This window comes from Aotus nancymaae, unplaced genomic scaffold (genome assembly GCF_030222135.1).
Source record: "Aotus nancymaae isolate 86718 unplaced genomic scaffold, 86718_ANA_hifiasm-v0.15.2.pri h1tg000020l, whole genome shotgun sequence".
NCBI classification, from domain to species: domain Eukaryota; kingdom Metazoa; phylum Chordata; class Mammalia; order Primates; family Aotidae; genus Aotus; species Aotus nancymaae.
This window is the reverse complement of record NW_026988432.1, coordinates 30,807,304-30,835,158: the sequence shown is the minus strand read 5'-3', so window position 1 is coordinate 30,835,158 and position 27,855 is coordinate 30,807,304. Positions and strand designations below refer to the sequence as shown.

The following is a 27,855-nucleotide window of genomic DNA, read 5'->3' as shown; positions in this document are numbered from 1 at the left end:
AGGTAGGGCCAGGGATGGGAAGCAGAGTGGGTAATTAAGGACTCTCCCCTGGGTCATACAGTCCAGTTTAAATTCTGGCTCTACCAGTAATAGCTGTGCAATCTTGAGTAAGCATCCTTATCTCTCTGTCCTAGGGTTGCCAGATGTAGTCAATAAAATTACAAAATCCCTATTAAATTTGGATTTTAGATAAATAGTGAATAATGTTTTAAGTGTGTTCTATCTAATATTTGAGTCATGCTTATACAAAAACATTATTCATTGCTTATCTGAAATTCAAATTTAACTGGCAACCTTATTCTATACCTTAGTGTACCATTCTATAAAATAAGCATAATATTGCCTATTTCATAGGGTGTTGTGAGGACTACATGTGCTGACCTTATAAAGTGCTTATAAAAATATCTGGCTCCGCGTAGGCTCTCAGTAAGCACTGCTGCTGCTATTGTTACTCTTGTGACTTCCCTTCCCTTTCATTCTCCTTGGCCCATGCCTGGGATCTCTGGATGCTGTGGTCTGGGCAGCTCCTCTCTGGCCACTAAGCTCCCAGAACATCACGAAGTGTCTGAGAATTCAAACTTTATCTAAGTTGGGGCCATTCTACCCTCCTTATGCTCCTTTCCCACCCCTGCCCTGAGGCAATGAAGACTCTAGGAAAATGTGGGACTCAGACAGAGATGGGACCTTTGGCCTGCACTGCCCCCCACCTCTCCAGACTTGGAAGTCCCATCTCTGTCGAAGTCTGGAGAGGTGGGGGCAGTGCAGGCCAAAGGTCCCATCTCTGTCTGAGTCCCACATTTTCCTAGAGTCTTCATTGCCTCCAAGTATCAAAATGTCAGAGGAGCAGAACCAGAGAGTGAGATCTCAGTCAATGGGCTCAGATGGGGTAGGGAGCGGGGGCAATGTTATATTGATGGATGGATTTAAAGGAGCTCAACCTGGGGCAATATGAACTAAACTACCATTAAATTAGTGTTTAAGAGAAAAATGCATACTGTTCTGCTTCTTAGCCTTTAAATGTATGAATAGGAAAGTTAACATTTTATCCAATCAAATAACTTATGAACAAATAGGCTATAGTTCTAAATTATGGCCAATTAAGGAAGAGAGACAGAAATAAAGAAAGAGGTGGGGTCAGGGCAGAAGTGGAGACAGAGTATGTAGGAAGTTGGTGGAGGACAAGAACAGAGGGAGAGACACACACAAAGAAAGAGCCAGGGAGGGAAAAAAAGTCAAAGAGATAGAAAGAAAAGGTACAAGCCCTCCCATGCACACAAAGAGAAAATGCACACAGAGTCTGGATTTCCTGGAGCAAAATCTCCATTGTTCCTGAGATACTTGCATCACGATGCAAAGCCCCTCAGCAAACTCACTGCAGACAGCAGCATGTCTCCTCTCAGAACTGCTCATTGTACAGACAGAACCAAAGCAGGAGCCAGGTCTGGCCTGAGTGCTGGGCGTTTGGCTTCTATCCCCACAGTGCCAATAAGCACAATGAAGATTCAGGATGCCAGGCCTACTGACACCTGCTTCTTCCTCCTACAGGAATACATCCTGCTCAGCCAGGCTTCTAGATACTGGGGAGGGGAGCAGGCAGGGGATTCCTCGTGAACAAAGGAGATGAGAGGAGTGCAGGTGTGCTGAGCCAGATAAACCCAACACACTGCTAAATGAGGATGATGGAAGGAAAGAGTAAGGGCTTCAGTAAGCAGGAGTTGAATGAAAAGCTTGAAACTGTTAAAAGTATAAACTCCACTTGAAAGTAAAAAAATTGAATGAGGCGATTGCAAAATTGAGTGTTGTACAATATAAATAATTTCATATGGAATTTTCCATTTTGTGTATAAGCTGAAATCTGGACAACATCTGAGTAAATCCTGGCAGAGTGGTGTAATGACAAAAGCATGGGTCTGGAACTCAGGAACTCTGGATTTGTTTCCCTCCTCTGCCCCCAGCAAATTGTGAGACCCTAGGGACTAAACTGTACCACTCAGAAGGCTGAAAGGTCTTTTCAAAGCTCCTGCTTTGGTTCTGTCTGTACAATGAGCAGTTCTGAGAGGAGACACGCTGCTGTCTGCAGTGAGTGTGCTGAGGGGCTTTGCATCATGATGCAAGTATCTCAGGAACAATGGAGATTTCGCTCCAGGAATTCTGGGATCCCTGGAGGAATGGGAGATTCTAGAGGACAACTTTTTGTAAGATAAAATTTAAGAGAAAATATTTTAACAAGTTTTTGTTCAACCCTTTTTGGAAATCCCACCCAACATATTTGCCACATGTAAAAACATTCAAGAATAGCATCTGTCTTTAACTATTAAGGGTCTTATAAGACCCCCCCAGACCATCAACTAAAACATAAATATTTGTTTTAGGGCTGGGAACAGAAGTAGAGAAAACATAGAATATCACATCAAATGTGAATGAAACCCAGGACACTAAACATATTCCCAGCTTTTCTGGCATTTGCCACTTTGTCTTTGAAAGTGAGTGCATTAGACTTTATTGCAAATCTTAAAAATGCAGCTAGTTAGAGTATTGAAATAAAAAGGAAAGTAGCACAATTTCATTTAATCAACAAGCCAATAAATGTGAACAGGGTGACAAAGTAGCAGAGCCAATGATTAAATGACTTAACAAAGATGCACTAATTCAACACAACATACTCCCAAATATCCCACCATCTCTGTCATGTATTTTGAAACTCAAACATTAGAGGCTCAGAGCTTTGTATGCTGAAGAACCCTGAATTTTAAGTTATTTGTTAATATACATGGAATCCCTGGGCTGTAAGGGATTTTTAAGAGACAGTGTGTGATTTGTCAAATCACTTTTCTTCTATAAGGATGATCACAGAAGCATATGTTGAGGAAAAGCTTCCAACAACAAGGGTCCCTGAGTGAACATGCTGAGCAAAGTCTCCTGATATCCCGCATCTGACATATAGTATAAGTGAGGAATAAATTTTTGTTGTGTTAGATCACTGACATTTTAGGCCAGTTTGTTACTTAGCAGAACCTAGCCTATTCTGACCGATATAACTTGAGCATTATTCTCAAATAAATGGTAATTGAAGTGATAAAAATGGAAGAGGTTACTCAGGGAGTATATTTGTCTGTTTCCCCTACTGGGAAAACTATGACCCATGAATGCAGAGTCTGCTTACTCATTGTATCCACAGCCCCTGGTACACAAGGCACTCATAAATATCAATAGAATTGAAAGGCATTGCCTCCTCTGGGGGTAAACCTTTCTCATTCCCTTCCTCAAAATCCCTGAGATAGGGATTCTATCCTAGGTTTCTTAATTAAACCACCACTCTTTCCTTGAAGATGCACTTTCTTTTTTCTAGCATCCTTTTGCCTAAGCTGGTGCCAACCCTTAGACTCCAGGAACTGTCTAAGCAGCACAGAGGAGGGAAGAAAAGACTAGCCTCTTATTCTAAATGTGACATCACTATTAATACAAAAATTAATCTAGGGCCTTTTTAAACTGTCATTTTTTTTTTTCAGAGTGGCCAAGGAGCAGAGCCTCTTAGGCTAGAGAAGGCAGGAGGAGTTCAAACATAAATTTTCCAGCTTCACAATCTTGTAAAAAGCCTGGACCAGAGTAGTCCTTTACCAAAGGGACATGAGGCTGTGTGCAGAGCCCAGATTGACCCAAGGGAGATCTCAGATCCTAGGACACCCATTCAAATCCATCTAAAAAGGTGGTATGTACACACAATGGAACATTATTCAGTCCTAAAAAGGAAGTCCTGTCACATGCTACAACATGGATGTAGCTTGAAGATATCATGCTAAGTGAAACAAGCCAGACACAAAAGACAAATCTGTAGGATTTCATTTATAGGAGGTCCCTCGAGTACTCAAAGCCATAGAGACAAAAAGTAGAATGGTGGTTACCAGGGGCTTGGGGGAGGTGGAAAAGGGGAGTAATTGTTTAATGGGTATAATTTCAGTTATGCAAGATTTAAAAAATCTGGAGATCTAAGGCACAACAATGTGAATATATTTAACACTATTGAACTGTACACTTAAAAAATGGCTAAGGTAATAAATTTTATGTTATATGTTTTCTAACACAAGTTTAAAAAAAATCAAACTCACTTGAGCAGGCAGAAGAAACAAACAAACAACAACAACAACAAAAAAACGCCATTCACAGCCCAGAGCTACGAACCAGCATGAAACAGGCTTTCCCATATAATCTGGATTTTTGCCAGCCTGGGACTCCTACAAAGGACTTCAAATATCTTCCATTTAGAAACAAGAGCATTCTCTTTTTGGCAACTGAATTGCAGATCGATAAACCTGCATGCCCCAGCCCCCTCCTCCCTGTGTTTCCACAGTCAGGCTTCTCTGCTCTCCTCTGAGGTCAGGAGGGCTAGGAGCGGTTCTGCTGAGACCTGGACTGCCATCCCCCACCTGGACAGCACAGCCCCTGGGCCATGCTGAGCTCTCCCTCGGTGACTTCACAGTGGGTGGCAGCCTCCATGGCTTCACATCCTCTCCCAATCCCTTCTGCTCAGGCCAGCATCTCCCACCAGTGCCTGACCCCAGCTGGCATTCTCCTGCTTCTGTCTTCCTCTCTGTGAAATCCAGCCAACGAAAAGCCTGGATGTGTTCTCAAGCTCCTCAGCATGGCTTTGGATGCCCTCATCTGTTCCTCTCCAGCCTCCCTTTCCATTTTTTTCCTGCTTCCCACCCCGTCATGTCCATTATGCAACAGACAAATAGAATTATTCATTCCTTTCTGTGTGTGCCCCTTAATTGCCCAATTCAGTGCCACCTGCATCACAATTTTTCAGCCACTTCTAATGTTCTTTGTTCCAAGCACCAAACATCCAAGGCTACCATTCATGAAGGGCTGTCTCAGATGCCAACTCGCCCCAAAGATGCACCCACCTATGACTCCCTCCTCTCCCTGAGGTCACCCCTGAGACAATCACCACTGTCACTGTGCCTTATAGTCACCTGTGTTTTATCTCCTTCACTTGGGTGTTAGCTCCTTAAGAATAATCCCACACATTCCTGCAGCCTTTCTCAGCTGTCAAGCCACTTTTCATTGTTAACTAATCGGACTCTTATCACCAAGGGGAAAGAACCACTGCTGTGCTGCCCTGGGTGTAACAGGCAGGGTGCTGGGCCCCTACACACATTTTCTGTCTAGTCCTCATTATGATTTCCTGGATGAGGTTTATTATACCCATTGTATGGATGGAAGGCCTGAGGCTCAGAGGAGTCAACTGCCTTTCCCAAGGCCACATAGGAATGGAAGAGAAAGTACCTGAACCTAAATCATCAGACTCCTAGACCATCACAGTTCCTTTCTTCAAAGACAGAGTCGTATCTGGGCAGCTATTTAACCCCTAGCACTTAGCACGGCATGTGTTTGTGAATCAACACATCAACCATCATTTTTATTCATTAGTTTGTTTAATAAGTATTTACGGTATGCCTGTGGTATGCCAGACATTCTTCTAGGTACTGGGGTGAACACAGCAGTAAATAAAACAGAAGAGGTCATTAACCACACAGAACTTACCTTCTATTGTGGAGAGATGAGCAGTGCCTAAATACACCCACTTATTGTAGGTCAGATGTTAAGCTGATATAAAGAAAAACAGAGAAAGAGAAATGAGGGGAAGGGGGATGGGGGTATGCTTCCCTCACTGAGGAGGTGACATATGAGCAGAGACCTGCCTGAAGAAAGCATGACAGGGAGCCACTGGGGGAAGGACTGCTAGGGAGTGTGAACAACAAATGCAAAGGCTTGAGGTGGGACCATGTCTGCTGGGTTCAAAGAACAGCAAGGAGTGAGCAAGAGGGGACCAGAAAAGAGAGATGAGGAGCATGAAGCAGACCTGCAGGCCACCAAATGTGCGCTGGCTTTGACTCTGAGTGAAAAGAAGCTTTTGCAGGATTTGGAGCGGAGGAGTAGTGTGATCCTGGTCACTGGGCTCTGTAGGCAATAAAAGGGCCTTGGGAAAGTGGGAGAAGGTCTGGAGGCTTCAACCAGGGGGTGGGGATGGTGAAGAGAGAGGGAATGAGGTCTGACTCATGCTCTTCTGATGGAAGGGCCAATAAGTTCTGCCAATGGACTGGGGACAGGGCGTGAGTGGCAGAGAGGCGTCCAAGAGGTCCAGTCTGCATGCAGGTTGTTGACTAGACATGTCAACAGCGAGGGAGATGTCAGTGCTCTCAAACCCTTTTGGCTGCAAAGGCCTTTTTCCTGAGCTCATAAAGGTCACGGAGAGCCTGGGGAAGGCCCTAGGTATTTTCAGAAAAGGTGGTGTCTCTCCAAGAAAGGGAAGATTCACTATTCTGATTCGGTTTCTTCTGAACTACTATAATTTTTTGTCTAGCTCCCATAGTAGGCTTTGTGTAGAGTTGCTCTTGGCTTGAAGATCGTTAAGGCTGGCTCATCACAGAGCCCTGATGGACTGCTACTTCTATAGCAAAGGAAGCAAAGGACTGTAAACTAGCCACGCCAACAGAAAGGGATGGGGAGGGAAGAGGGGGAGATGAGAGCAGGGGAGAGTGGAGGAAGGAAGAACAGAAAGGGAGGGGAAAAAGAAGAGTAATGAGAAGATTCTATTCACAAGAGCAATAAAATATAATATACCTGGGCATAAACTTAACAAGAATGTGTAGCAGCTATGTGGAGGAAATTGTAAAGCATTAAGGAGGTTCATAAACAGCTGGATAAATGGAAAGTATACCGGGGGGTAGCACTTATTCTAAATATGCAATTCTCTACACATACACTTAATGGTATAACAATCAAAATTCCAAGAGGATTTTTTTTTTCAAATCACTTAATGTCTTGATTTGAAAAAAGGCAAGAATAGCAAATATTTTTAAAGAATAATGAAGGAAGACAAGTACTGACAGGCATTACAATAGCTTATAAAGCTATAATAATTTTTAAATTGTTGGGCTAGCCCAGAAATGCCAAATCAGTGGCAGAGAATTACTAACCCCCACGGAGCTGCAAGGGGAAGCTGGGATGTTCACAGTTTGTCCCCAGCCTCATGGTTCTGCGGCACTTTTTCCTTTCCAAGCTTAAATGCCTTGGATTTTCAGAACATTTTCAGCCATCTAGGCTGCCATCATGAAGCCCATTTATCAGAAGAGGAAACAAAAGCCCATAAAGATGGCAAGACTTGTCCAAGGTGACCTGATGAGTTTCTGACAGAAGTCCGACCCCAGGTCAGGACCCTGGCTCCCAGCCAAGGGGCTGTCCTATGGCCTTTATGCACTGTCACAGTGACCTCACAAAAACCAGGACACTGGGCTATCTGCGAACTGTGGCTCAGTGTTCCCTTGGGCTGGTGGGGCAGGGTGGGGTGGGAGATGTGAGAACCCTGTCATCCCCTGCCCTGCACAGAGGCGAGCCCAACAAGACTGTGGGCTGGGGAGTTGATTTAAGTCCATAAAGACTTGTTGATGAGGTGCCCACTAAATTCTAGGCACTGGCAGGTCTTCAGCGGCCCCAAAGCCCACTCAGGATCATGTATGCTTTCTTCTTTGTCCCACTCCACTCATACAAGGGGACTTCTCTTCTTTCTCTTGTTCCTGGGCCCCTTACACCCAAGGGGCAATGTGGTCTAATGGAAAACATGTCCAATTTAACATGGACAGTCTGGAGTTCTGGTCCTGGCCGTGGCACTGACCGATTCTGGGGCTGTGGCTTCACCTCCCTAAGGGTGTAGACCTGTGGGAAGACACAACACTCTTTTCCCAGCCCAGCTCACGTGGCAGCTGTGAGCCTCCAGCAGGGGTCAGCAAACTACGGCCTTCAGGCCCCATCGGGCCTACCCTGCTTGTGGACATCCATAAGCTATGTGGGGATTTACATTTTTTAAAGGGCTGGAAGAAAAATCTAAGGAAGGATAACATTTTTTGACTCGTGAAAATTATATGAACTTCAAATTTCAGTGTCCACAAAGTTTTATTGGACACTGAAATTTGAAGTTCATATAATTTTCACATGTCAAAATGACACAGCCACGCCCAATCATTTCGGCATCATCTATGACTGCTTTTGTGTTACACCAGCAAGGCTGTCATTCCAGAGACCAGATGCCCGCAAAACCTAAAACATTTACTATCTGGTCTTTACACAAAATGTCTGCTGACCCCTGGTATAGAATATTAAAAGAATGTACTGGAAGTTAATTTATACATGGAGAAGCTTGTGGGTGAGCTGTGCGTGGGCCTGGAGACTAGGCCGAGGGTCTGACAGAGATTGCAAATCCTGTCTCTCTGAACTGATGGATCTCAAGAGTTGCTGGTCTGGGGGATCATCATCTCACAGGATAGGTGATACTGGGGGCTACCAAGGAGAAAAGAGGGAGAAAGGCAATGCCCGTCCAGCCTGCAATGTGAGTAAACCTGCTCTGATAGCTATGAGAGGCTACACAGCCAGCCCACCCTCACCCTTAGATGTTACCCAGCCCACACTCAGCCTCAGGCATCACAGCCAGTCCACCCTCATTCTCAGATGTCACCCAGTCCACCCTTACTTTGCGATGTCACAGTCAGTCCACCCTCACCCTCCAATGTCACAGCCAGCCCACCTTCACCCTCAGGCATTACCAGCTCACCCTCAGCCTCAGATATCACCCCCAGCCCACCCTCACCCTCATACCCACCCACCCTCATTCTCAGATGTCACCCAGTTCACCCTTACCCTCCAGGGTCACAGCCGGCCCACCCTCACCCTCAGGCATCACTCAGCTCACCCTCAGCCTCAGACATCACCCCAGCCCACCCTCACCCTCATACTCACCCACCTCATTCTCAGGTGTCACTCAGTCCACCCTTACTTTTCAATGTCACAGCCAGTCCACCTCACCCTCAAGTGTCACCCAGCCCACCCTCACCCTCTGACGTCACAGCCAGTCCACCCCCCGGTCTTCTACCAGGACTACCTCAGTGGCAGACATGGCCTCCCTCAGAGCAGCGCCCCTCCCTGCCGCCCCACACTCACGTGATCTCATTGTTCATGTCAGTGATGTCTATTCTGTCCAGGAACCAGCCTGCTCTGTTGCCTGTGTTGTCGTGGCGAATCCGAATCTTGGTCAGGGCCCCCAGGTCAATGGCATAGATAGTGAAGGTATCTGTCTGGAAAGGGCCAGGGAACACTCAGTGGGGTAAGACCCACCCCTGCCAAGCTGGCCATCAGCTCCACCCTCCCAAGGACCAGGGCAGCCAGAGGCCAACGGCGAGACCCAAAGCAACCAAGAGTGGGGATGATGGAGAATGCCGCTCATTAGTCTGGTGTTTGGTCTGCACGATTGTTTCTCTAACTCGTCCCTGCCAGGTGATCTTCTTACTCTCATTATGTCCAGGAAGGTGGAAGGAGGAGAGAAGAGTGAAGGTGACCTTGAGAGAGGCAGAAGAGAAGATAGGTTGGCTGGCTGGATGCCTACATCTGTGGTGGGTGTTTGTGCGTAGGCGAAGGGGTGCACTGAGATCCTCTGCTATGTGTGCACGTGTGTGCATAATCTGCTTCAATCACATATTTGTATTAAGTACCTGCTATGAGCTGGTGCTGTGCAAATCCAAAGTGACTGACAGAAATTGAAGACGGATTTGCCCACCATTCAGGCGAGAAGAGGGCACGTGGACCACACCGTGTGAACGTACGCAACTGCTCTGCGCACTGGAGGAAGCAGCCCACGCCAGGGGGTCTTCTTGGATATCATTTTTTTGACTCTTAATTTTGAAGAAGATTTAAAATCTACAGAGAACTTTCAGAAATAGTTTGATGAAAGTTCATACGCCTTTGTTTAGTTTCTGCACTTATTTGTAACATTTGCTTTCTCACTCCATGTCATCTCTTACACTCTCTCTTGCTCTTTCTGTTTTTCTAAATCATTTGAAAGTAAGTAGTAGATACCGTGATTCTTTATCCCTGAATTCTTCAACATGGATTTCCTAAGAACCAGGATATTATCATATAATCACACTATAATGATCCAATTCAGAAAACTTAACATCGACATCATGCTATTATCTAACATACAGTCCATGTTCAAATTTTACCAATTGTACCAGTTATGTGGTCCTCTATAGAAATTTTTTTCCAATCCAGAAATATGTGGCTATAATTTTTAAAGGAAAACACTTAAATAAATTACATTCTCAGGTCATGGGAGAGATACTTTAAAGAAAAAGCAGGGAGCCCCTGAAATAAATCAAGCAATCAAGCCATGAGCCCAGAAATACGTTAATGAATCTAGTTCATTTTTTAAAAATCTGTGTTAATGAGAGAACTTGGCTTTGGGGTAGAGGCAGGAATAGGAAGGGTGAGATAAGAGATAGTTTTCTAGCCAGGGAATATTGTAAAATCTTGAAGGACAAGACTGAAGGATCCACGCTTTTCCCACTACACCTGGAAGAGTAAGGAATGTGCATTTCTTTTCATGAATTCCCACTGCATTCTGGCTTCTCAGCCTGTCTTTTAAGACTCTCATGACCCCGCCCACCCCATACCCTAAATTGGCCTTATCCAAGCTTATCCACTCAGGCTCAGTGCTGACCACAACTCAGCTGGAAGACTCACTGTCCCAAACTGGCCTTCCCCATTTCCACCTCTGTATCTTTGCTCATGCAGTTTCATCTTCTGAGAACATCTTCCACTGTCGTCTTTCTGTGTCTACACTATACTCACCTGCCAAGGCCCAGTTAAAGTTGCTCCTTCCCCCTAGTTTTCCCCAAGACACTACCTTGTGGCGAGGACTTCCTCTTGAACCCCTGGCTCCCCTACTGAGTGCCATTAAGTAGTCCCCATCTGCCACTCAATGCCATTCTCTGTTCCTATGGGTCAGCTGGCCTGTGGGTTCCATGTGCTGAGACCCTGCCTGCAATTCTCTTATAACCCACCCCACCCCAAAGTATCAGTGTTACAGACGAGGTACTGCCATGAAACCTGGTGGTGTGAACAAGCCACACCACTAGACATAGCAGCCATTGTGCTGGGATGGGCTGCCATGGGAATCTGAGAGGCCACCACACCCACAGCACCCACCCAGGGGCCAGAGACCCTCACCCTACCTGCCCCTGCTCAAATTTGTTGGACTTGTCTGACTTCTTCAGGGGTCGTTCGCCTGTGTCCCCATACTCCTCCCCGTAGATGGTTAGGTAGACGTTGGCATCAGTGCCGGCCTTGGGCACATTCCCTGTGATCACCTGGACCTCATAGATGTTGGCTGGAGACACAGAAAGATGCAGCATGGAGGGCCCCAGGGCCTTGGGGTAGATGGATCTGAGGCACAGCCTCTCAGATCCAGCCAGATCCCAGAGCAGGAGGGATCTTCAGATGCATCTACACTAACCTGGGATTAAACTGCCCCTCCTCCCAACCCAGGACTCCTTCACCATGGAGCCAGCAGGCAGCCCTCCCACCTCATGTCCCCCCAGTTAGTTGTATTGAGTCACATCAATGCTCCTCCCAAAGTCATTGATTCCTCCTGAGAACCTCAGGGCAAGGGCCATGCTTATTCCCAAACAGCAGTGTCAATGGTGACATTTCACATGCAGGTCAAGAGAGCTATTTGGGAACCATGATGGATGCCCACCTATTTGGCTTCCATGTGAGGGGGATCTAGGCCCCCTGCCCCCGTGGGCCCCCTTTAGAGGAATTGTCTGACCCCTGACCCCTGCTGCTTACGCTCAGGACCCGGCTTGCCAGCCGGCACCAACTCCACAACAAGTTCGTTGTCCTCCTTGCCCCGGGCCAGCCAGCGATGGGCTTCAAACTTGTGCTGCTCAATCACCTCCTGCATCCCTGGCCCAAACTCCTCCTCTTCCTCCTCCTCCTCCTCGGTCTCCTCCTCCTCCTCCTCTTCTGAGGACTCCTCTGATGAGGACGACTCCTCCTCCTCCCCCTCGTCCTCTTCATCGCTGCCCTTCCTCTTCTTCTTCTTCTTCCTCTGCAGCTTGGCCTTCAGCTGCTCCTTCTTGAGCAGCTGCCGCAGCTTGTCCTTCTCCTTCTTCTTCCGGGCCTCCTCCTCTGGCGTGAGGTCCACCTCCCGCACCACCAGGTGCCGCAGCCACACAGTGTCCACGAACCAGCTGGGCCCAAAGCCCTCGCCCGTATGCCCAAGCCGGAGCTTGTAGACCTCGCCCACGTCGGCCGCCTCCAGCTGTTTAAAAGTCAGGGCAGTGGCTGTGGTGTCCCCAGTGTCCTCCCTGCCTCCCCCAAAGAGCCAGGTGTAGGGCCTGTTTGCTGAGCTGCAGAATGGAGAGGGCTGGGGTCTCTGTGCTCAGACTCTTCCACCAGCTCCTTCTCTCCAGCCACACCTGTGCTGGTTCCACTGGGATCACCCGGCCCCATCCTCCAACCAAGTTTATTTCTTCCAGCCTCTGTGGTGATCAAGGTGGTCTCCCTCTTCTTCTCTCTTAAACACACATGTACACACACACACACACACACACACACACACACACACACACACACACCCCACTCATTCCTGTGATTTCTATGCCCATATCACGGCTCATACAGCTCCCTTACTTGTCCTGCCTTTATCCCTTCCTCTACTTGTAGCTACAATCTATTCATTCAGGTTCCTGTGTTTCATTACTTTTACTTTAACTTTGTGCCCCTGTGTTCTCTTTACAAAAATTTTCAGTGTTAACCACATATAAAAACAAAAGTGCTCCTTTTCAAAAACAAAAATTTCACCCACACCCACAGAGGCCCAAGCTCCCTCCTCTCCCAACCCTGAGCAATGGCCTCAGCCTGACTGTCCTCTCCCCAAGAGCACAGAAGGGTCCCAGGGCTTAGCTCTTGTGCTGGTCTAGCCTGGATGCCCTCTTTATCCTCACGAGCTGGTCTCTGCCCTCATGATGATGTCCTTAAGGGCAGAGACCATCATTTTCAGTCTCTCCCAGGATGGACATAGCACACAACTGGCTCAAAAGGCAGTGTTGATGGCATCATCCACTCTAGATCATGAGACCTGAGTTCTTCCTGAGGCCCAGGCTCTGAGGAAGGACCCACATTGAGGTGGGGTCTGGCCTGTCCCCTGCAGCACTCAGGGGAGGGCTCACATGAGGGTTGTTGCTAGTCAGAGTCTTCCCAGGCTTCCTGATGCTGGTAAGCCTCTGTCTGGAGTTTGACCCTTCTCAAATCCTGATCCCACCAGTTCTTCCACTGAGTCTCAGGGCAAACTGAGGCCAAGGCTGTCCCATGAGTTCCACAGTGTCCTACAATTCAAGTCCAGACCTACATGAGAACTCAGGCCTTCTGACCTCCTGTTCATGAGTCCACAATGCAGCCAACCCACCTTTGCCCCAAAATCACCAGTCATGGTAGAGTCCAGGTCCCCTGGGAGAGCGGAATTTATCCTTCTCAGATACTTAGGGGACAGCCTCTGGACCTGGTAAATCACTTCTTCAGCACAATAGCTCTCCTCTTCAGCATTTCCCAGGTGACAGCACACCTGCAATCAACCTTCCCAAGGAGGCCAGCTTGCTGCACCCCTGGCCTCCCTCACATCTCTCTGCCCAGCTGTGCCTTCACCCACCACCACATCCAGTGAATTGGCATCCAGAAGACATGCTATCCAGTTCCATCTCCATATCTGGGCACTCCTTTCCAAGTGCATTCCCTGACATTGACACTTGATCATTACAGGAACTGTGAAGCCAGCCAGGCAGGTATTATAAAGCTAGGTTTTAACTGATGAGGAAGTGGAGGCTTGGAGAGCTAAAATACTTGGGCCTCTGCCTCCTCAGCAGTGAATGAGGGTATCTGATTCAATGAGGCTCCCTCCATCTTGGACGTTCCAGACACTTGTGACCCTGGTCCAGGCCCCAGTTCAGCCAGGACCATCTTTCCTGGGCACTGGGCAAGGACTCTTTGCTGAAGGTAAGGTGCTCCTGGCATGCAGAAACACAGAGCACCCAGCATGAACATGCTGCCTGCACACATACATCTGCACATGCACACACACTCTCATATCTGCAATAAAACATTCATGTTTTCCCAAGGGATGCCACCCATGCATCCTCCTCTCTTGCCAACAATATGCTCACATTCTCATCTCTTTTTTCCTTCTATCGAAAGACTTGGAAAGGAAGAAAGGAGACCTGGGACATGCAGGAAACAGCCACAAAATTCCAAGTCTCCCAGTGTCCTGGCTGGGAAGCATTTCCCTCTCATCAGGCTTCAGAGAACTGTAGACTCAGAGGCCACAGGGCTAGGAATGAGTGGAGGAACCACAACCTTGGTGCCATCTTTTGCCAGATCCCAATCACCCGCCCCCACGGTTCTCAGGATCAGCAGCATGTTAGTATCCCTGGAGGAGCTTTTAAAAGTACACCCAGAAAACATATCCCATCCCCAGAGGTTCTGATTTGCTCAGTGTGGGGTATGCACCAGGCAGTACTTTTTTCCTGAAGCTCCCCAGGTGATTGTAACATGAGCACGGGGTGGAAACCACTGATCTAGTCCAATCCCTTTATTTCAGGCCGAAAGCTTAAGTCTGGAGAGAGGAAGCGTTTTCCACCCAGCTGGAGAGAGGCAGCCCATTCTCAGGTGAGTGTTGACTGAGGAAATGAGCATACCCAGGGAAGCAGCTTGGTGTCCACTGGGCCTGCCAATAGGCACCGCCCGCTCCTTGACCCCACATACCTGGAATGTGTCCTTGGACGCCCGTTCGAAAACTTTTGAGCGGCTGGAGAGGAAGAGCACTTCTGTCTTGCCTTTCTCACCATAGACCTGCATGTAGACTCGGGCACTGGTGCCTGCGCCACTCACATCTCCCGTCCAAATCTCAACCTCATAGTGGACCACTGGGTAGGCACATGCAGGAGAAATGGAACACTTAGTAACGATAACAATGACAATGATAGTAACAAAACAAACACTTTACAAGCTCGTTCCACATGCCTGGCACTTCGCAGCCATTCACTTACCTAATCCTCACCTCAACACCCTGAGTAAGGACAATCATTCCCATTTTGCAGGTAAGCAAACTGAGGCTTAGAGGAGAAGAGGTGGTGGAAATGCCAAATGTAAGCAATCAGACACATATCCCGGTCATCCCCTGCACCACACGTGCCAGGAAGGAGGCGGAGTCACATACCAGCTGGTGAGCCCTGCTGTGTGCCTGCCTGCTATGGTTTGCATGTTTGTCCTCTCCAAAACTCATGCTGAAATGTCATCGCCATTGTAACTATATTATGAGGTGGGACCTTTAAGAAGTGATTAGGCCCCCCCAAAATTCTTATGTTGAAGCAGTAACCCCAGTACCTCAGAATGTAACTATGTCTGGAGATAAGAGTCTTTAGAGAGGTGACTGGTTTAAATGACACCCCCAAGGGCAGGTCCTACACCAAGCTGACTGGTGTCCTTATAAGAAAAGGAAGTTGTGGCACACAGAGAGACACCGGGATGCAAAGAGACCAGGTGAGTCCACAGTGACAAGGCAGCTCTAGCACAGTAACGCAGAGCGGTGAGCAGAGAGAGAGTGATCCATCGAAAAAGGAAGTTCACTCCAGAAAAAAACCCAGCACAGTAACACAGAGAGGGGTGAGCACAGAGAGAGCGGTCCATCGAAAAAGGAGACTCACTCTAGAAAAAAACCCAGCACATTAACACAGAGGGGGTGAGCACAGAGGGGGCGATACACTGAAAAAGGAGACTCATTCCAGAAAAAGCCTAGCACAGTAATGCAGAGAGTGGTGAGCACAGAGAGAGTGATCCATTGAAAAAGGAGACTTAATCCAGAAAAAACATAAAGCTCTACAAAAGATGAAAAGCAATTATCACAAGGTGGGTGACTCAGCCATGAATATTGACATAGTTATAATAATATAAAAATTGAACACTGATTTAGCTGTATTGAAGGCTGGAAGGAGGGAAAGAGAGAGAGAATGTGTGTGTGTGTGCATGTATGCATGCACGCACATGAGGGCCCATACAAGTGACTGTGTATGTTAAAAGAGCTAAATCCTCATCTTCCATAGTAGGAAGTTAATAGATAATGTCTAAGACTATAAAATTTAAAAATTGAGGCCAGGCACAGTGGCTCAGGCCTGTAATTCCACTGCTGTGGGAGGCTGAGGCAGGATTGCTTGAGGCCAGGAGTTCAAGACCAGCCTGGGCAACACAGCAAGATGCCTATCTCTACAAAAATAAAATAAAAATAAAAATTGATGGGTGTAGTGGCATGTGCCTGTAGTCCCAGCTACTCAAGAGGCTGAGGCAGGGGGATTGCTTGAGCCCAGGAGCCAAGGCTGCAATGAGCTATGATTGTGTCACTGCACTCCAGCCTAAGTGCCAGAGAAACATCCTGTCTCTAAAAAATAAATACATAAAAATTTATAGGTATACTGTTTAAAAATACAGAGCTAAATTTTAGAGGAAATATCTAAAGTAAAGTTGTTACCATTGAGGAAAAGCGATGGGGTAGGGGGAAGAGGTAGATAAGGGAACTATTGCTTTTTTATCTTCTTGATTAGTATCTATACTACTCTGATGGAATTCCAGTGTTAATTTATAAAACGAAGGAAGGAGTTAATTCTCACACTGGCAGGTGCCATTACAAAGCATGTGTATATAACACAGCCCTAAAGGAACTTGCAGGTTGGTTGGGGAGAGTAAACGCACACATGAAAAGACGTTCAAAGAGTTCTGGGAGTGGGAGAAGTGATATTATACTGGGGTTCTCTCTCAGGGAAGCTGCTGTGGAGATGAGCCTTGGGCAGTTGCTTTCAGGGCAGATGTAGAAATGCAGAGGTGAGGCTGGGCATGGTGGTTCATGCCTGTAATGCAAGCACTTTGGAAGGCCAAGGCAGGTGGATCACTTGGGGTCAAGAGTTCGAGACCAGCCCGACCAACATGGAGAAACCCCATCTCTACTAAAATACAAAAATTTTCCAGGCAGGGTGGCACATGTCTGTAATCCCAGCTATTCAGGAGGCTGAGGCAAGAGAATCGCTTGAACCTGGGAGGTGGAGGTTGCAGTGATCCGAGATTGTGCCACTGCACTCCAGCCTGGGTGACAGAGTGAGATTCTGTCTCAAAAAAAAAAAAAAAAAAAAAATGCCAGGCGCGGTGGCTCACACCTGTAATCCCAGCACTTTGGGAGGCCAAGGTGGGTGGATCACGAGGTCAAGAGATCGAGATCGTCCTGGCGACATGGTGAAACCCTGTCTCTACTAAAAATAGAAAAAAATTATTTGGGCTTGGTGGTGCATGCCTGTAAATCCCAGCTACTCGGAGAATCACTTGAACCTGGGAGGCGAAGGTTGTAGTGAGCTGAGATTGCACCACTGCACTCCAGCCTGGCTACAAAGTGAGACTCCATCTAAAAAAAAAAAATGCAGAGGTGAGAAGGGACATTCTCTGTGCCAGGCTTTGGTCTCACTGTCCTCCTCCCCAGAAATGTCTCTGTCCTATCCAAAAAGGCCCTTCCCCCACACCATTGCTAACCCTTTATCCTGTTTCATGTTCCTCCTGGCTCTTCGTTGGCATTATCTTATTGTTCATCTCCCCTGTGGAATATAAAGCCTGCGAGAGCAAGGGTTTTGTTCATTTTGCTCATGGCTGCCCCCACAAAGCTCAGAGCAGTGCTGGCAGAGAGAAACCCTCAATAGACAGTCATTCCTCAGTATCTGCAGGGACTGGTTCCAGAACCCTCAAGCATACCCAAATCCGAGAATGCTCAAGTCCCTCATATAAAATGGCATAGTATTTGCATATAACCTACACACATCCTCCTGTACACTTTAAATATCTCTAGGTTACTTATAAAACCTAATATAATGTAAATGCTATATAAATAGTTGTTATACTGCACTGTTAGGGAATAATGATATGTTCAGTACAGATGCAATATTTTTCCAAACGTTTTTGATCCTTGGTTGAATCCACTGATGTGGAACCCACAGATGTGGAGGGCTGTGTATTTTTTAAAAATAAGTGAATGTTTTTATCTCCAGACAGTCTTCATCGCAGAAGACATGATCTAGGTCTCAAACTCCTGTACAGGGTTGAGAGTGTGTATTTCCTAATAGTCATTTGCTGCCTTTATTCCAGAAAACAATGTTTCATCCATTGGGTCCTCAGTTTCCTCATCTATAAAATGAGCCCTTCTTCCCTCCCAGAACCATGGTGCCAGAGGCAGTGGGAGCCCCCATTTTCTCCCTGCAGGACCCTATCAGCCGCACCTGTCGGCAAGACCCACATTGCCCCATGGTCCCTCCTCCTTCCCCTCAGCCCCATCCCCTGTGGGAGCAATGACTGGTCCCGCCACAGTCTCCTCCATACATTTCTGGATCTCCACCACCTCGCTGGGATACAGCTCCACCTCCAAGCGCCCATCAGCCTGGTTCTTGTCCAGCCAGCGGTTGGCAGGAAAAGTGTACTGCTTGCCTTGGCGGGGCACACGGATCTGAACGCTGCCCAGGAACCAGCTGGCATGCATGCCAGTGCTGTCGTGCCCAATCACCAGCCGGTTGATCTGAAGGAAACCCGAGTGAGGGTGAACAAGGAGCCAGTGTGTAGGAACCTCCATGCCCCTATCCCTACCTCCCCAAACACCAATACAAACAGCGCTACTCAACCCATGTCTCCAGTCCCCAAGAGAGGGAAGCTCCATAGGAGACTTAGGGTCCCATTCTTGCCCTGCCATCAGCCAGCCAGGGGATCAGGGCATCATTGCACCTGCCTGGAGCCACCATTCCCTTCTCCTAAGCCCAGCATACCTCCCAGGGCTATGGTGAGAAGCAAGAGGGGAGTGGAGGTGACAAGAACTTTGAAAGCTCCACTAGCACTTAATCACGTTAGGTCATGGCCAGATGAGAAAGCAAATGTTTAAAATGCTTGCCATCACCTTCCAATAACCGTGTTGGGGGAGATTCTCTCTGTGATGGTTTGAAGAGGTGATGTTAGCCATGAGTCTGGTGCCAAAAGGCCAGATTGAGAAAACTGTCCGTGCGAGCCTGCTCTCGCTCTTCCCAGTCCTAAGTGCCTCTTTGCAGCTGGTAATGGCAACAACGTCAGAGCTAAGTGCATGCAGCCTAGTCCCCTGGAATTATCAGAAGAAAACCAGCTTAAGCTTACAAACCCTGAGAGCCCTCTGGGTGCATGTCAAGGGACAGGGAAGAGTTTTGTTGTTCTTCTTTCGCTCAGGACTGTGAAAGTCCCAGCGAGGAACTGGCTGAAAGGGTAGGTGTCTGATATGACCGGATGCTCCCTAAGGGCAGGTACTAATTCACTTCTACAACACTTTGCATCTGACATAGATTAATTGTTCAGTAGCATTTACTGAGCACTTAGTATGAGTATACGGGTGTTATTCACATATTTAAGGGTAATAACCCCATTAGTACCCCATGTTGTTATGAATGAGAAAATGGAGGCAAACATAGATTAAATAACTTACACATGGCAGGTAAGTGGAAATGGGTCTCAAATATGTGGTTGGTAGCCAGAGCCCATGCTCCCAATGTCTTGGCTACACTGTTTGCTGAGGGTGTTTCAGAAACTCAGGAAGAAGCTTAAATGCCCTCCCACTGCCACCTTACTCTTCCTAGAGGTCTCATTTACCTGCTGGCTGCTGCCCAAAATCCTTTAGTAAAGAGAAAAGCATTTTCACTCTGCAATTATTGATTCAGTTTAAAATGTAAATACATTTCTATAAATGAAAACATTGATTTAAGTTCACTAACCTTGAGGTATAAATGACTGACATGAGATCTTTCTCTGGAGTGAGTTTTGATGGAAGAAGAGATTCCTAGGACCTGAAATAGGGTGGGACTCCCAGAGAGGGAAGGGGCAGGAAAGATGAGGTTCCAGATCGAGGGCCTGTTACCATCTCCATTTCCACCAAGCCACACCCTGAGAACAGCAGGTGGTAGCACAGATCCCAGCTCAGTCATTTCTAAAGACATCTCCAAGGCTCAAGTCCAAGATTTAGAACTGTGTTTCTCCAGGTGATGTCAAGAAAAATTCTCACCTTGGTCAAACTCTAGCCAGGCTCCTGAACCCTTTCTCAACTGAGCCTCAATCTTGGCCTGTAAAGACTTGAACAAAACACTAACATAGTTTCTAACAGCTCAAGGCCACATCCCTAGGGTTACCCTAATCCCCTTGCTATGCCTGCCTTAGAAAACTCAAGGCTGTCAAAAGAATGTACTATTGGTTCCAGCCAATACCTGAAGATAGGGCTTCTGTCTGCCAGACTCTGGGAGGATAGGACCCGAATGCCAAAAAGCATCAGTTAGCAAACCCATATGGGTTCTGCATGGGCCAACCTCCCCATTACTGCTTTTCGTGCTTTTCTCCTGACTCTACTGAGCCCCTGTTTACCTCCCCCTATTCTTCCATCCCCACTTTAAAGAGTCCTGTAAATCTCTGCACAAACTTGGGTTCAGTTCACTCTGGCCTCCTTTCCCGACCGCAGTGATAGATGACTGATTCAAGTCTGTCCTTGTGCTTTACTTGCTGTTCAGTTTTCTCTTTGATGAAGTGCTTGTAGCAGAGCCACCTGGAGCCTTGATCTGGAGGCACTTGGGTTCCAGCTCCCAAGGCAGATCTCTCAGGTGTGGCCCAGAAGTGTGCACTGAAACAAGTTTCCTGGCCCCAATTCTGATGCACACTCAAGTTTGAAATTAGGAAGTATTTTCAGCCCCTTTTCTTAGTCCTCCTTTCTCTTTTCCTTCCCTGCACTCAGTGTCTCCTTCTCCAGTGTGTATGACCCATGTACATTGGTCCTGGATATGTAGGTAAATAAAATGTTGAGGTAATGCCACTAAAAATACACATTCCACCCCCAAGGCTCTGGAAGCATCACCACTGTTTACATATCTTCAGCTGCTCTAGGTCACAGCTAGAAAACAACATACCTCACTAACTACTCCCAAGTGGGCTTTTTTCCCCCTTCAAAATGTGTTTACCCCTACGTATGTGTGTGCATGTGTGACTGTGTGTGGACATATATGTGTGTGGTCACATGTGTGTTGGGGAATGGGTGGGATGCTGTCACATCGTCTTGGGAAGAAGACTTACAGTTCCAATGTTCAGGGTCTCAAGAGTGAACTCATCCACTCGGCCACGTTCAAAGTAGTCTTTGAGGTTGTTGTCAGAGACAAGAAGAACTTGCTTGATGGTATCAGATTTATCCCCATAGAGCTTGATGTAGACTCTGGAATCTGTGCTGGCCCCGGAGACATCTCCGGTCTTCAAGCTGATGTGATAGCGAAAGTCTGAACAGCCCAAGGCAGAGGGAGGAAGGGAGGGGGTTAGTGCAGGGGGTGGCAGGAAGCAGGATATCTGTACAGGAGGGCAGTCTGGAGCTGGAGGCTTGAGAGGGACACAGGCTGGGAATCGAGAATTCAGGCTCCTGCTCTAAGCAACCCTGCAACTTGGGGCAGGGGTTCTTTCTACCTCCGTGAGGTCTTCTCAATTACGAAATCAGAATTCTAGTAGGTGAATGGCTGAGAACTGGAAAGCATGTAAATGACAAGCAAGAACAACATGTAAGAGGCTGAAAGGATCTCCCACAATCACCTGATCTAGCTTCCCCAACAGTGGACAAGGAAACTGAGACAAAGGAAGGATCGACCTTTCCAGACAGTGCCTAGAGCATTATACACATGGTATTGTTGCTAAGGATTCTGACCATGGTTTCACAGGCAAGGAATCTGAGCCTCAGAAGGTCATGTGTTTGGTGCAGGATGGCAACAGTTAAGAAGTCGCCAGCCAGGAATAAAACCCTCGTGTGGACTCGAAGCCCCCTGCTCTTCACTGGGCCACCACGAGGGTGTCACTCCATTTTATTAGCCAGGAAAGTCTGCATCATCTGTCTTCATGGATAAAAACACCCAAGGAAAAGGTGAGTCCTGGAATAATACAAGGCAAGACCCTAAGTCCTCCAGACTTGTTCTTGGGTGTGTGTCTTGGGCAAAGAAGAGGAAGCACTGGGAAAGGTGAGTGATGCTCACTCCTAGGTCTGTCATTCACTGCCACTGTCGGGTCCTCCCACTAGGAAGAAGGATTTGGAGAAAGTCAGCTGAGCACACTTTGCTTGGGGTCCAGCCCTGGGGAAGGCCAGAGCTGCGGGTCTGGTCCAGATCAGCTCCATTAGTGCCACACAACGGCACTTGAGGAAATGACTTCTGTTCTTGCTGAAAGATGAGTAGCAGAGACTGGGAAGAAAACCTCTTTCTTACACCATTATCCATCTAAACCAGGGGTGTCCAATCTTTTGGTTTTCCTGGCACACATTGGAAGAAGAATTGACTTGGGCCACACATAAAATACACTAATACTAATGATAGCTGATGAATTAACAAAAATTGCAAAAAAAATTTTATGTTTTAAGAAAGTTTATAAGTTTGTGCTGGGCCGCATTCAAAGCCGTTGTGGGCCACATGCATGCAGGCTGCGGGTGGGATAGGCTTGATCTAAATGCTTTCAGAGGCTCTGACTGAGGAAGCAGGGGGTCAGGAGGCCCTGTCCACATGGTGAAATAGGGGCTTGCTGGAGTGGGGAGGACAGTGACATAGACAGAGACACCCTGGGTGCTGGTCCCAGCTCCATCACTGACTACACACCTGGGTGTTGCTGGGGTTGCAGGGGAAGAAGGGTCCACGGACATGGGTTATTTCATCTCCTGGGTTGCTTCCCAGATCTTAAATTCTGTAATTCTGAGACCAGAAATGGGACACTCCAGTTCAAACACTGCAGTCTGACCTTAGAAAAGGTCAGATATAAATATCTTTAGCCGCTGGGTGCCATGGCTTATGCCTCTAATCCCAGCACTTTGGATGGTCAAGGTAGGTAGATCATTTGAACCCAGGAGTTCAAGACCAGCCTGGGCAACATAAAGAGACCCCATCTGTACAAAAAATATAAAAATTAGCCAGGTGTGGTGGTGTACACCTATAGCCCTGCCTATTCAGGAGGCTGAGGCAGGAAGATCACCTGAGCCCAGGAGGTTGAGGCTGCAGTGAGCTGAAATCCCACCATTGCACTCCAGCCTGGTTGACAGAGTGAGAAGCTGTCTCAAAAATAAACAAATAAATAAAAATAAAAATATCTTCAGCTCTTCCAGGTCTCAGTTTCTCCATCTGACCCATGGCCAACATCAGTTCTGCCCATTTTCTGGAATTATTGTAGAGCTCAAATGAGATGATAAATGATAAACATGAGGTATTGGTAATGTCAAGGATTCTGGAGATAAGCTTCTTTTAAATTTTGTCTAAAGCTCATGATCAAACCCAAGCAATGGAAGAAATACCACCAGTAAGGAAAACTCTAAGGCCTCCAGGATGATACTCAGCAGTTTTTAAATCCTTATTTTGCAGTCCCTTCAAAATGTTTCTCTTCTCAAGGCCTGATTGACAGGTACTGCCAATGCTTGGCACCGTTGGCCTGCATTACTGTGTTACTGCTCTTGTCACTCTTATTGACCCACATGTGCTCAGGGCCTCACATCCGAGGCCACAAAGAGACTGTGTACAGGAGCACAGGCAAGAACTCTCCGGACACTCCCTCGGAGTCTCCCCCTCCCCTCTCCCCAGTGCTGCCTCTGTGAATCATGAAGTGCACATGTTTTCTTGAAGGGCTTAGCTGAGGGAAGGCCCCTGTCTCACCAAGGGCACACCCAGCACAACTCACTCTTCAGTGTCGCGTTGCTGTCACTGGGTAGCAACTCTCGGACCAGCTGCCCGTCGTCCTTATCCTTGTCCAACCACCTGGTGGGCAAATGGGGGAATGTTAGCTCTTTGGGTGGGGCAGGCAGACAATCAAAGCTTCACTCATTTATGCAGAATCACCAGGGAGGCCCAGAGCTTGGACTTAGGCAAAGTCAAATGATTCTACGGGACCATCTAGCAAAGCATTCCAGCCTGGAGTGGGAAAGGAAGACTTCCCGGAGGAGGTGGTGTTTGACTGAGATTGGAAGGAGGGCAGGGAACTCCTTGGGGAATGGGTGGGATGATGTCACATGGTGTTGGAAAGAGACCAGGAGAAGAGGGAAGAGTATCCCGGAGGAAACAACATATCCTGGGATGGAACAGAGGCTCCAGGAGTTGAAACAGGACCACGTGAATGGGATGCAGTGAACAACAGGTAGAGAGCTGGCAGAGGAGGCTGGAGAGGGGACAGGTCACATGATATAGGGCCTTGGCAATCACTGTCAAAAGTCTGTCTTGAAAGTCATCATTAGCACAGAAAACAAGCACCTCTTTTTCTAAGAGCTTTCCATCCTCATGGCACCATGCTGAGGGCCCTGGGGTGGGTAGATGGCAGAGAAGACATGCTGGGATAAGCAAGGCTCAGCTCAGGCTGTCAGCAGCCTGCTTAAGAAGCTGGGATAGACTGGCTGAGGCACTGAGGGCCAAGACAAGGATAGGTATTGGGCCAGAGTAAGTGCTGCAAGAGCCAAGGGAAATGAGAAGGGCTCCCTGATCTGAGTCCTCAGGGATGACTGAGGCTTGCCTTCCAGAAGAAGCTGGGGTTATGCCCTGCAGGGCTGGGGTTTGATAGCTGTGACTCATCAACATGTTGGAGTGAGCCAGGGTCCCAGCTCTCTGCTGGTCATCCACCAGGGGGAAAGGTATGGGGCAATTTGCCTGAAAAGCACCTATCACCCTGGGCATGGACACTCAGCCTGAGAAATCGATCAGGCAAGCATGAGCTTTCTAAGCCTCAGCATTCAGGATCGTTTGTGATGGGGCCCATGGCAGCAGAATAGACACTGTTCACTGTTCCCCAGGGTATTGAGGAAAACAAGACCTTTGCATCTCAACCAAACCACCTTCATTTGTCTATGTCTTGGTGCTGGTCTTTGCAGCCCACTCCATTACCCTTCTGAGAGGGAGGGAACTCCCTGGCTATAGAGCCTACAGAGGAAGCCAAGGCACTAATTCCTCCATAGCCTCCCTGGCATGGAGCTCAGGCATTCCCACACTGCAGTGCTCTCTGCTAATAGACCATCCCCCTCCCCAAGGCCGATGAAGGCAATGCTGTGGTCTCTCCCAACCCTTCTCTTTCACCCTTCTTCACAAAACACATGGTCTAATATTCCCAGGAGAACTTGCTGTCAGTTGGCTGTTAGCCAACAACTGGATTTTTTCCTTTTCCCAAGGACTTTGGTGCTGTGAATCCAGAACACAAGAAAACCACTGGAGACTCCCAGATATGACGATACAATGGTGAAATCCTAGGCATCGATTACGGGAATCTGGGAACTCAGGGCTGCTAGAGTCCCTGAAATCAACCCATTAAGAGCCTCCGACTCTGTCTGTCCGGCTGAGGTCACCTTGGCATACAGAGTGCAGAGGAGAATGTTGTGAAGCAGGCCTGAGCATGCATTCTCAGGGTGGGGAAGCGTGGATAGTCAGCAAGCCCTTGGCCATCTGAAAATCCTACCTGCTCTCCCTTCATTCTCCACCACTTATCCATCCCCAGCACCTCCCCAGCAGCAAAAGGAAACCATGACTTGTCATTTTGTTTCCACCTAAATACTTTCCGAGTATTAATAGATATTTCCAAATATAGCCAGTTTCTTTCAGCTTCAAACACTTCAGCCCAGTTTCAGAGTGAGATGTTGCTAAAAGAATAAGTCAGTCTGGTGGTGATTTTATTACTCTTTCTCTGAGCTCACAGGAGTGTGTGTGTATGCACACACACACACACGCGTACACACACACCTGATCCCAGCAGAAGTTCTGATAAATAGACCTGGTCTGTCCTCCTCTCCAGGAGAGTTAAAATGACAGCTTAGGTAAAGAAAGAAGCAGTGTGCATGCTCAGGCTCCAGTTCCTGGTTTTTCCAAGTCCTTCTGGGTCCTGAGTTGGCAAATGCCATCACTACGTGTGGCAGCAAAACATAAGAACCCATTTTCTTAAAAAAAAAAAAAAATGCATGCACCATTAAGTTTTCGGGGGCAGGGAGGGCTCTGGGGTGTTTGCAGCCTCTGCTCCTGTTCTGCCCAGCCGTCAGCATTATCGGCATAGCTGTGTCTTTAATGGGCCTCTTTCAAAGAGCAACACTCTCAACCTCACCGTAAGACGCATGCAGGTCAGGACGGTGTGGAAGACCAGACAAGAGACTGGGTCAAAGTCACACAGCAGGTGGGCAGCTAGACTTCGGGTTCGGAGCTCCCCCAGCACCACGCATGTGACAATGCAGTGTGCATACACCAACTTCTTCCCTTCCTCTTTCTGGGTTCCCTCTCCTGACCTGCCCCAGGGCTTGGTCCTCACTATTTTCTTTATCCAAGCTTTCCCTAAAGGATCCCTTGCAGTTCTCAGGCTTTACATTCTAGCTCTGTGCTCTCATTTTCCGAATTCATTTCTCAAGACCTAACTCTGCATTGAAAATCAGACACATCCCAACTAGACCTCCAGAGTTCAACCTTGTCCGTAGCCCTAAGCTCTCCCTTCCCAGGATCCCCATTTCAGTAAAGGGCATGACCTTCAACCCACCCATCAAAGGCAAAAGCCTGGGGCTTTCAGTTCTGGCCCTTTCTCTGTCTCCTATGGGCAAGGCCCATGAACCATCCCTCCAGTGTCCTCTCTGGGGTACAGTAAGCCCCTTCTCACCACCTTCGCTGCCACCACTAAGGGCCGAGCTGCCGTGTGGTGAACTGAGTGTGCCCCCCTCCCCACTCCATTCATACATTAAAGTCCTAACCTCCAGTACCTCAGGATGTGAACTTATTTGGAAATAGGGTGTTTGCAGATGTAACCAAATTAAAATAAGGTTATTAGGGTGACCCCTCATCTAATCTAACTGGTGTCTTCATGAAAAGGAAGAATTTGGACACAGGATACATACAGAAGATGATGCTATGAGGAGGCGCAGAGAGAAGATGGCCAATCACAAGCCAGGGAACTCCCGAGGCCACTGGGGTGAGGACAGAGGCCTGGGTCAGATCCTTAGCCTTCCCAAGTGCTTTCAGAGGGGCACAGCCCGGCTGTCACCTTGATTTTGGACTTCTGATCTCCAAAACTGTGAGACGTTATGTTTCTGTCATTTAAGCCCCCTAGTCTGTGCACTTTGTTACAGCCCTGGAACATGAATACAGGCCGTCGTCAACTCCCCAAAACCTCCCACTGGTCTCCCCTCCTCCTCCCTGGGCCCTGTCCTACCCCAGAGGCCAGACCTTCCTCGCATGTAAGAGGCTCCCTTGCCCTGCCGGACAGCGGCCTCTGTCTACCTGCTCATCTTGCTGGACTTGAGAACACCCTAGTCCTTTCCCCTGGTGCTCTCCTCTTCATTCCTCGGGAGGTTGGCCTCAACGTCCCTCTGCAGACAGGCCTTCCCACCTCCAGCACCCTGCTCCAGCCCCTGCACCATTGTTTCCTCCAGCCTCTGCACACCACTCTTCAGCGTGTCATTCTGGCTTTGCTTATTCACTTGCTTTTTGTCTAGTCTCCCTGTAGACTATAAACTCCATAAGGACAGGGAGTAAGTATATAGCGGGTGCTTAATAAATATATTTTGAGTGGATAGGACTAAAACAATGCAAACTCTTCCATCTGGCATCCAGTCAGTCAGCCTCCAATCCAGCATGGGGGTGGAAATGCCAGTGATGACTTGAAGGGAGGCCATATCCTCCCTGCAAACCCGCTTCCCCATGACTTAGGAGACTGAGGGTTCACATGCCACCCTCTCCCACCCCACCTTCTCACTCTTTCCCCACATGCCAGGTGCCCCTTGTCAACCCCTGGATGAGCCACCCCCTCAGCCCCTTGCTCATGCCTCATTCTCGGACCTCTCTGTCCATTCTCTGTCCACTCTCTGACCTCTCTTCCAGGCCCAGGTGCAATTCCACTTCTTCCTAGAAGCCTGCCTGGCCTGCCCTCTGTAGTGCCACT

The 27,855-nt window shown here is 47.9% G+C and overlaps 1 protein-coding gene across 4 annotated transcripts in view; it reads right to left on the bottom strand.

Moving 5' to 3' along the window:
* LOXHD1 (lipoxygenase homology PLAT domains 1) overlaps positions 1-27,855 on the bottom strand; it is a 183,328-nt gene that overhangs the window by 77,291 nt on the left and 78,182 nt on the right. For 2 of the 4 annotated variants that reach the window (XM_064378976.1, XM_012440784.2), the window contains exons 15-21: positions 23,647-23,723; positions 21,034-21,230; positions 18,292-18,484; positions 14,650-14,810; positions 11,680-12,154; positions 11,064-11,218; positions 8,995-9,128 (exon numbers count right to left, since the gene is read on the bottom strand). In XM_064378976.1, coding sequence (XP_064235046.1) covers positions 8,995-9,128; positions 11,064-11,218; positions 11,680-12,154; positions 14,650-14,810; positions 18,292-18,484; positions 21,034-21,230; positions 23,647-23,723 — 1,392 coding nt within the window. Of the gene's footprint in view, positions 1-8,557; positions 8,582-8,688; positions 8,719-8,994; positions 9,129-11,063; positions 11,219-11,679; positions 12,155-14,649; positions 14,811-18,291; positions 18,485-21,033; positions 21,231-23,646; positions 23,724-27,855 lie in introns of those variants that run through there. The other 2 variants (XM_064378977.1, XM_012440785.2) reach the window with 2 other exon arrangements.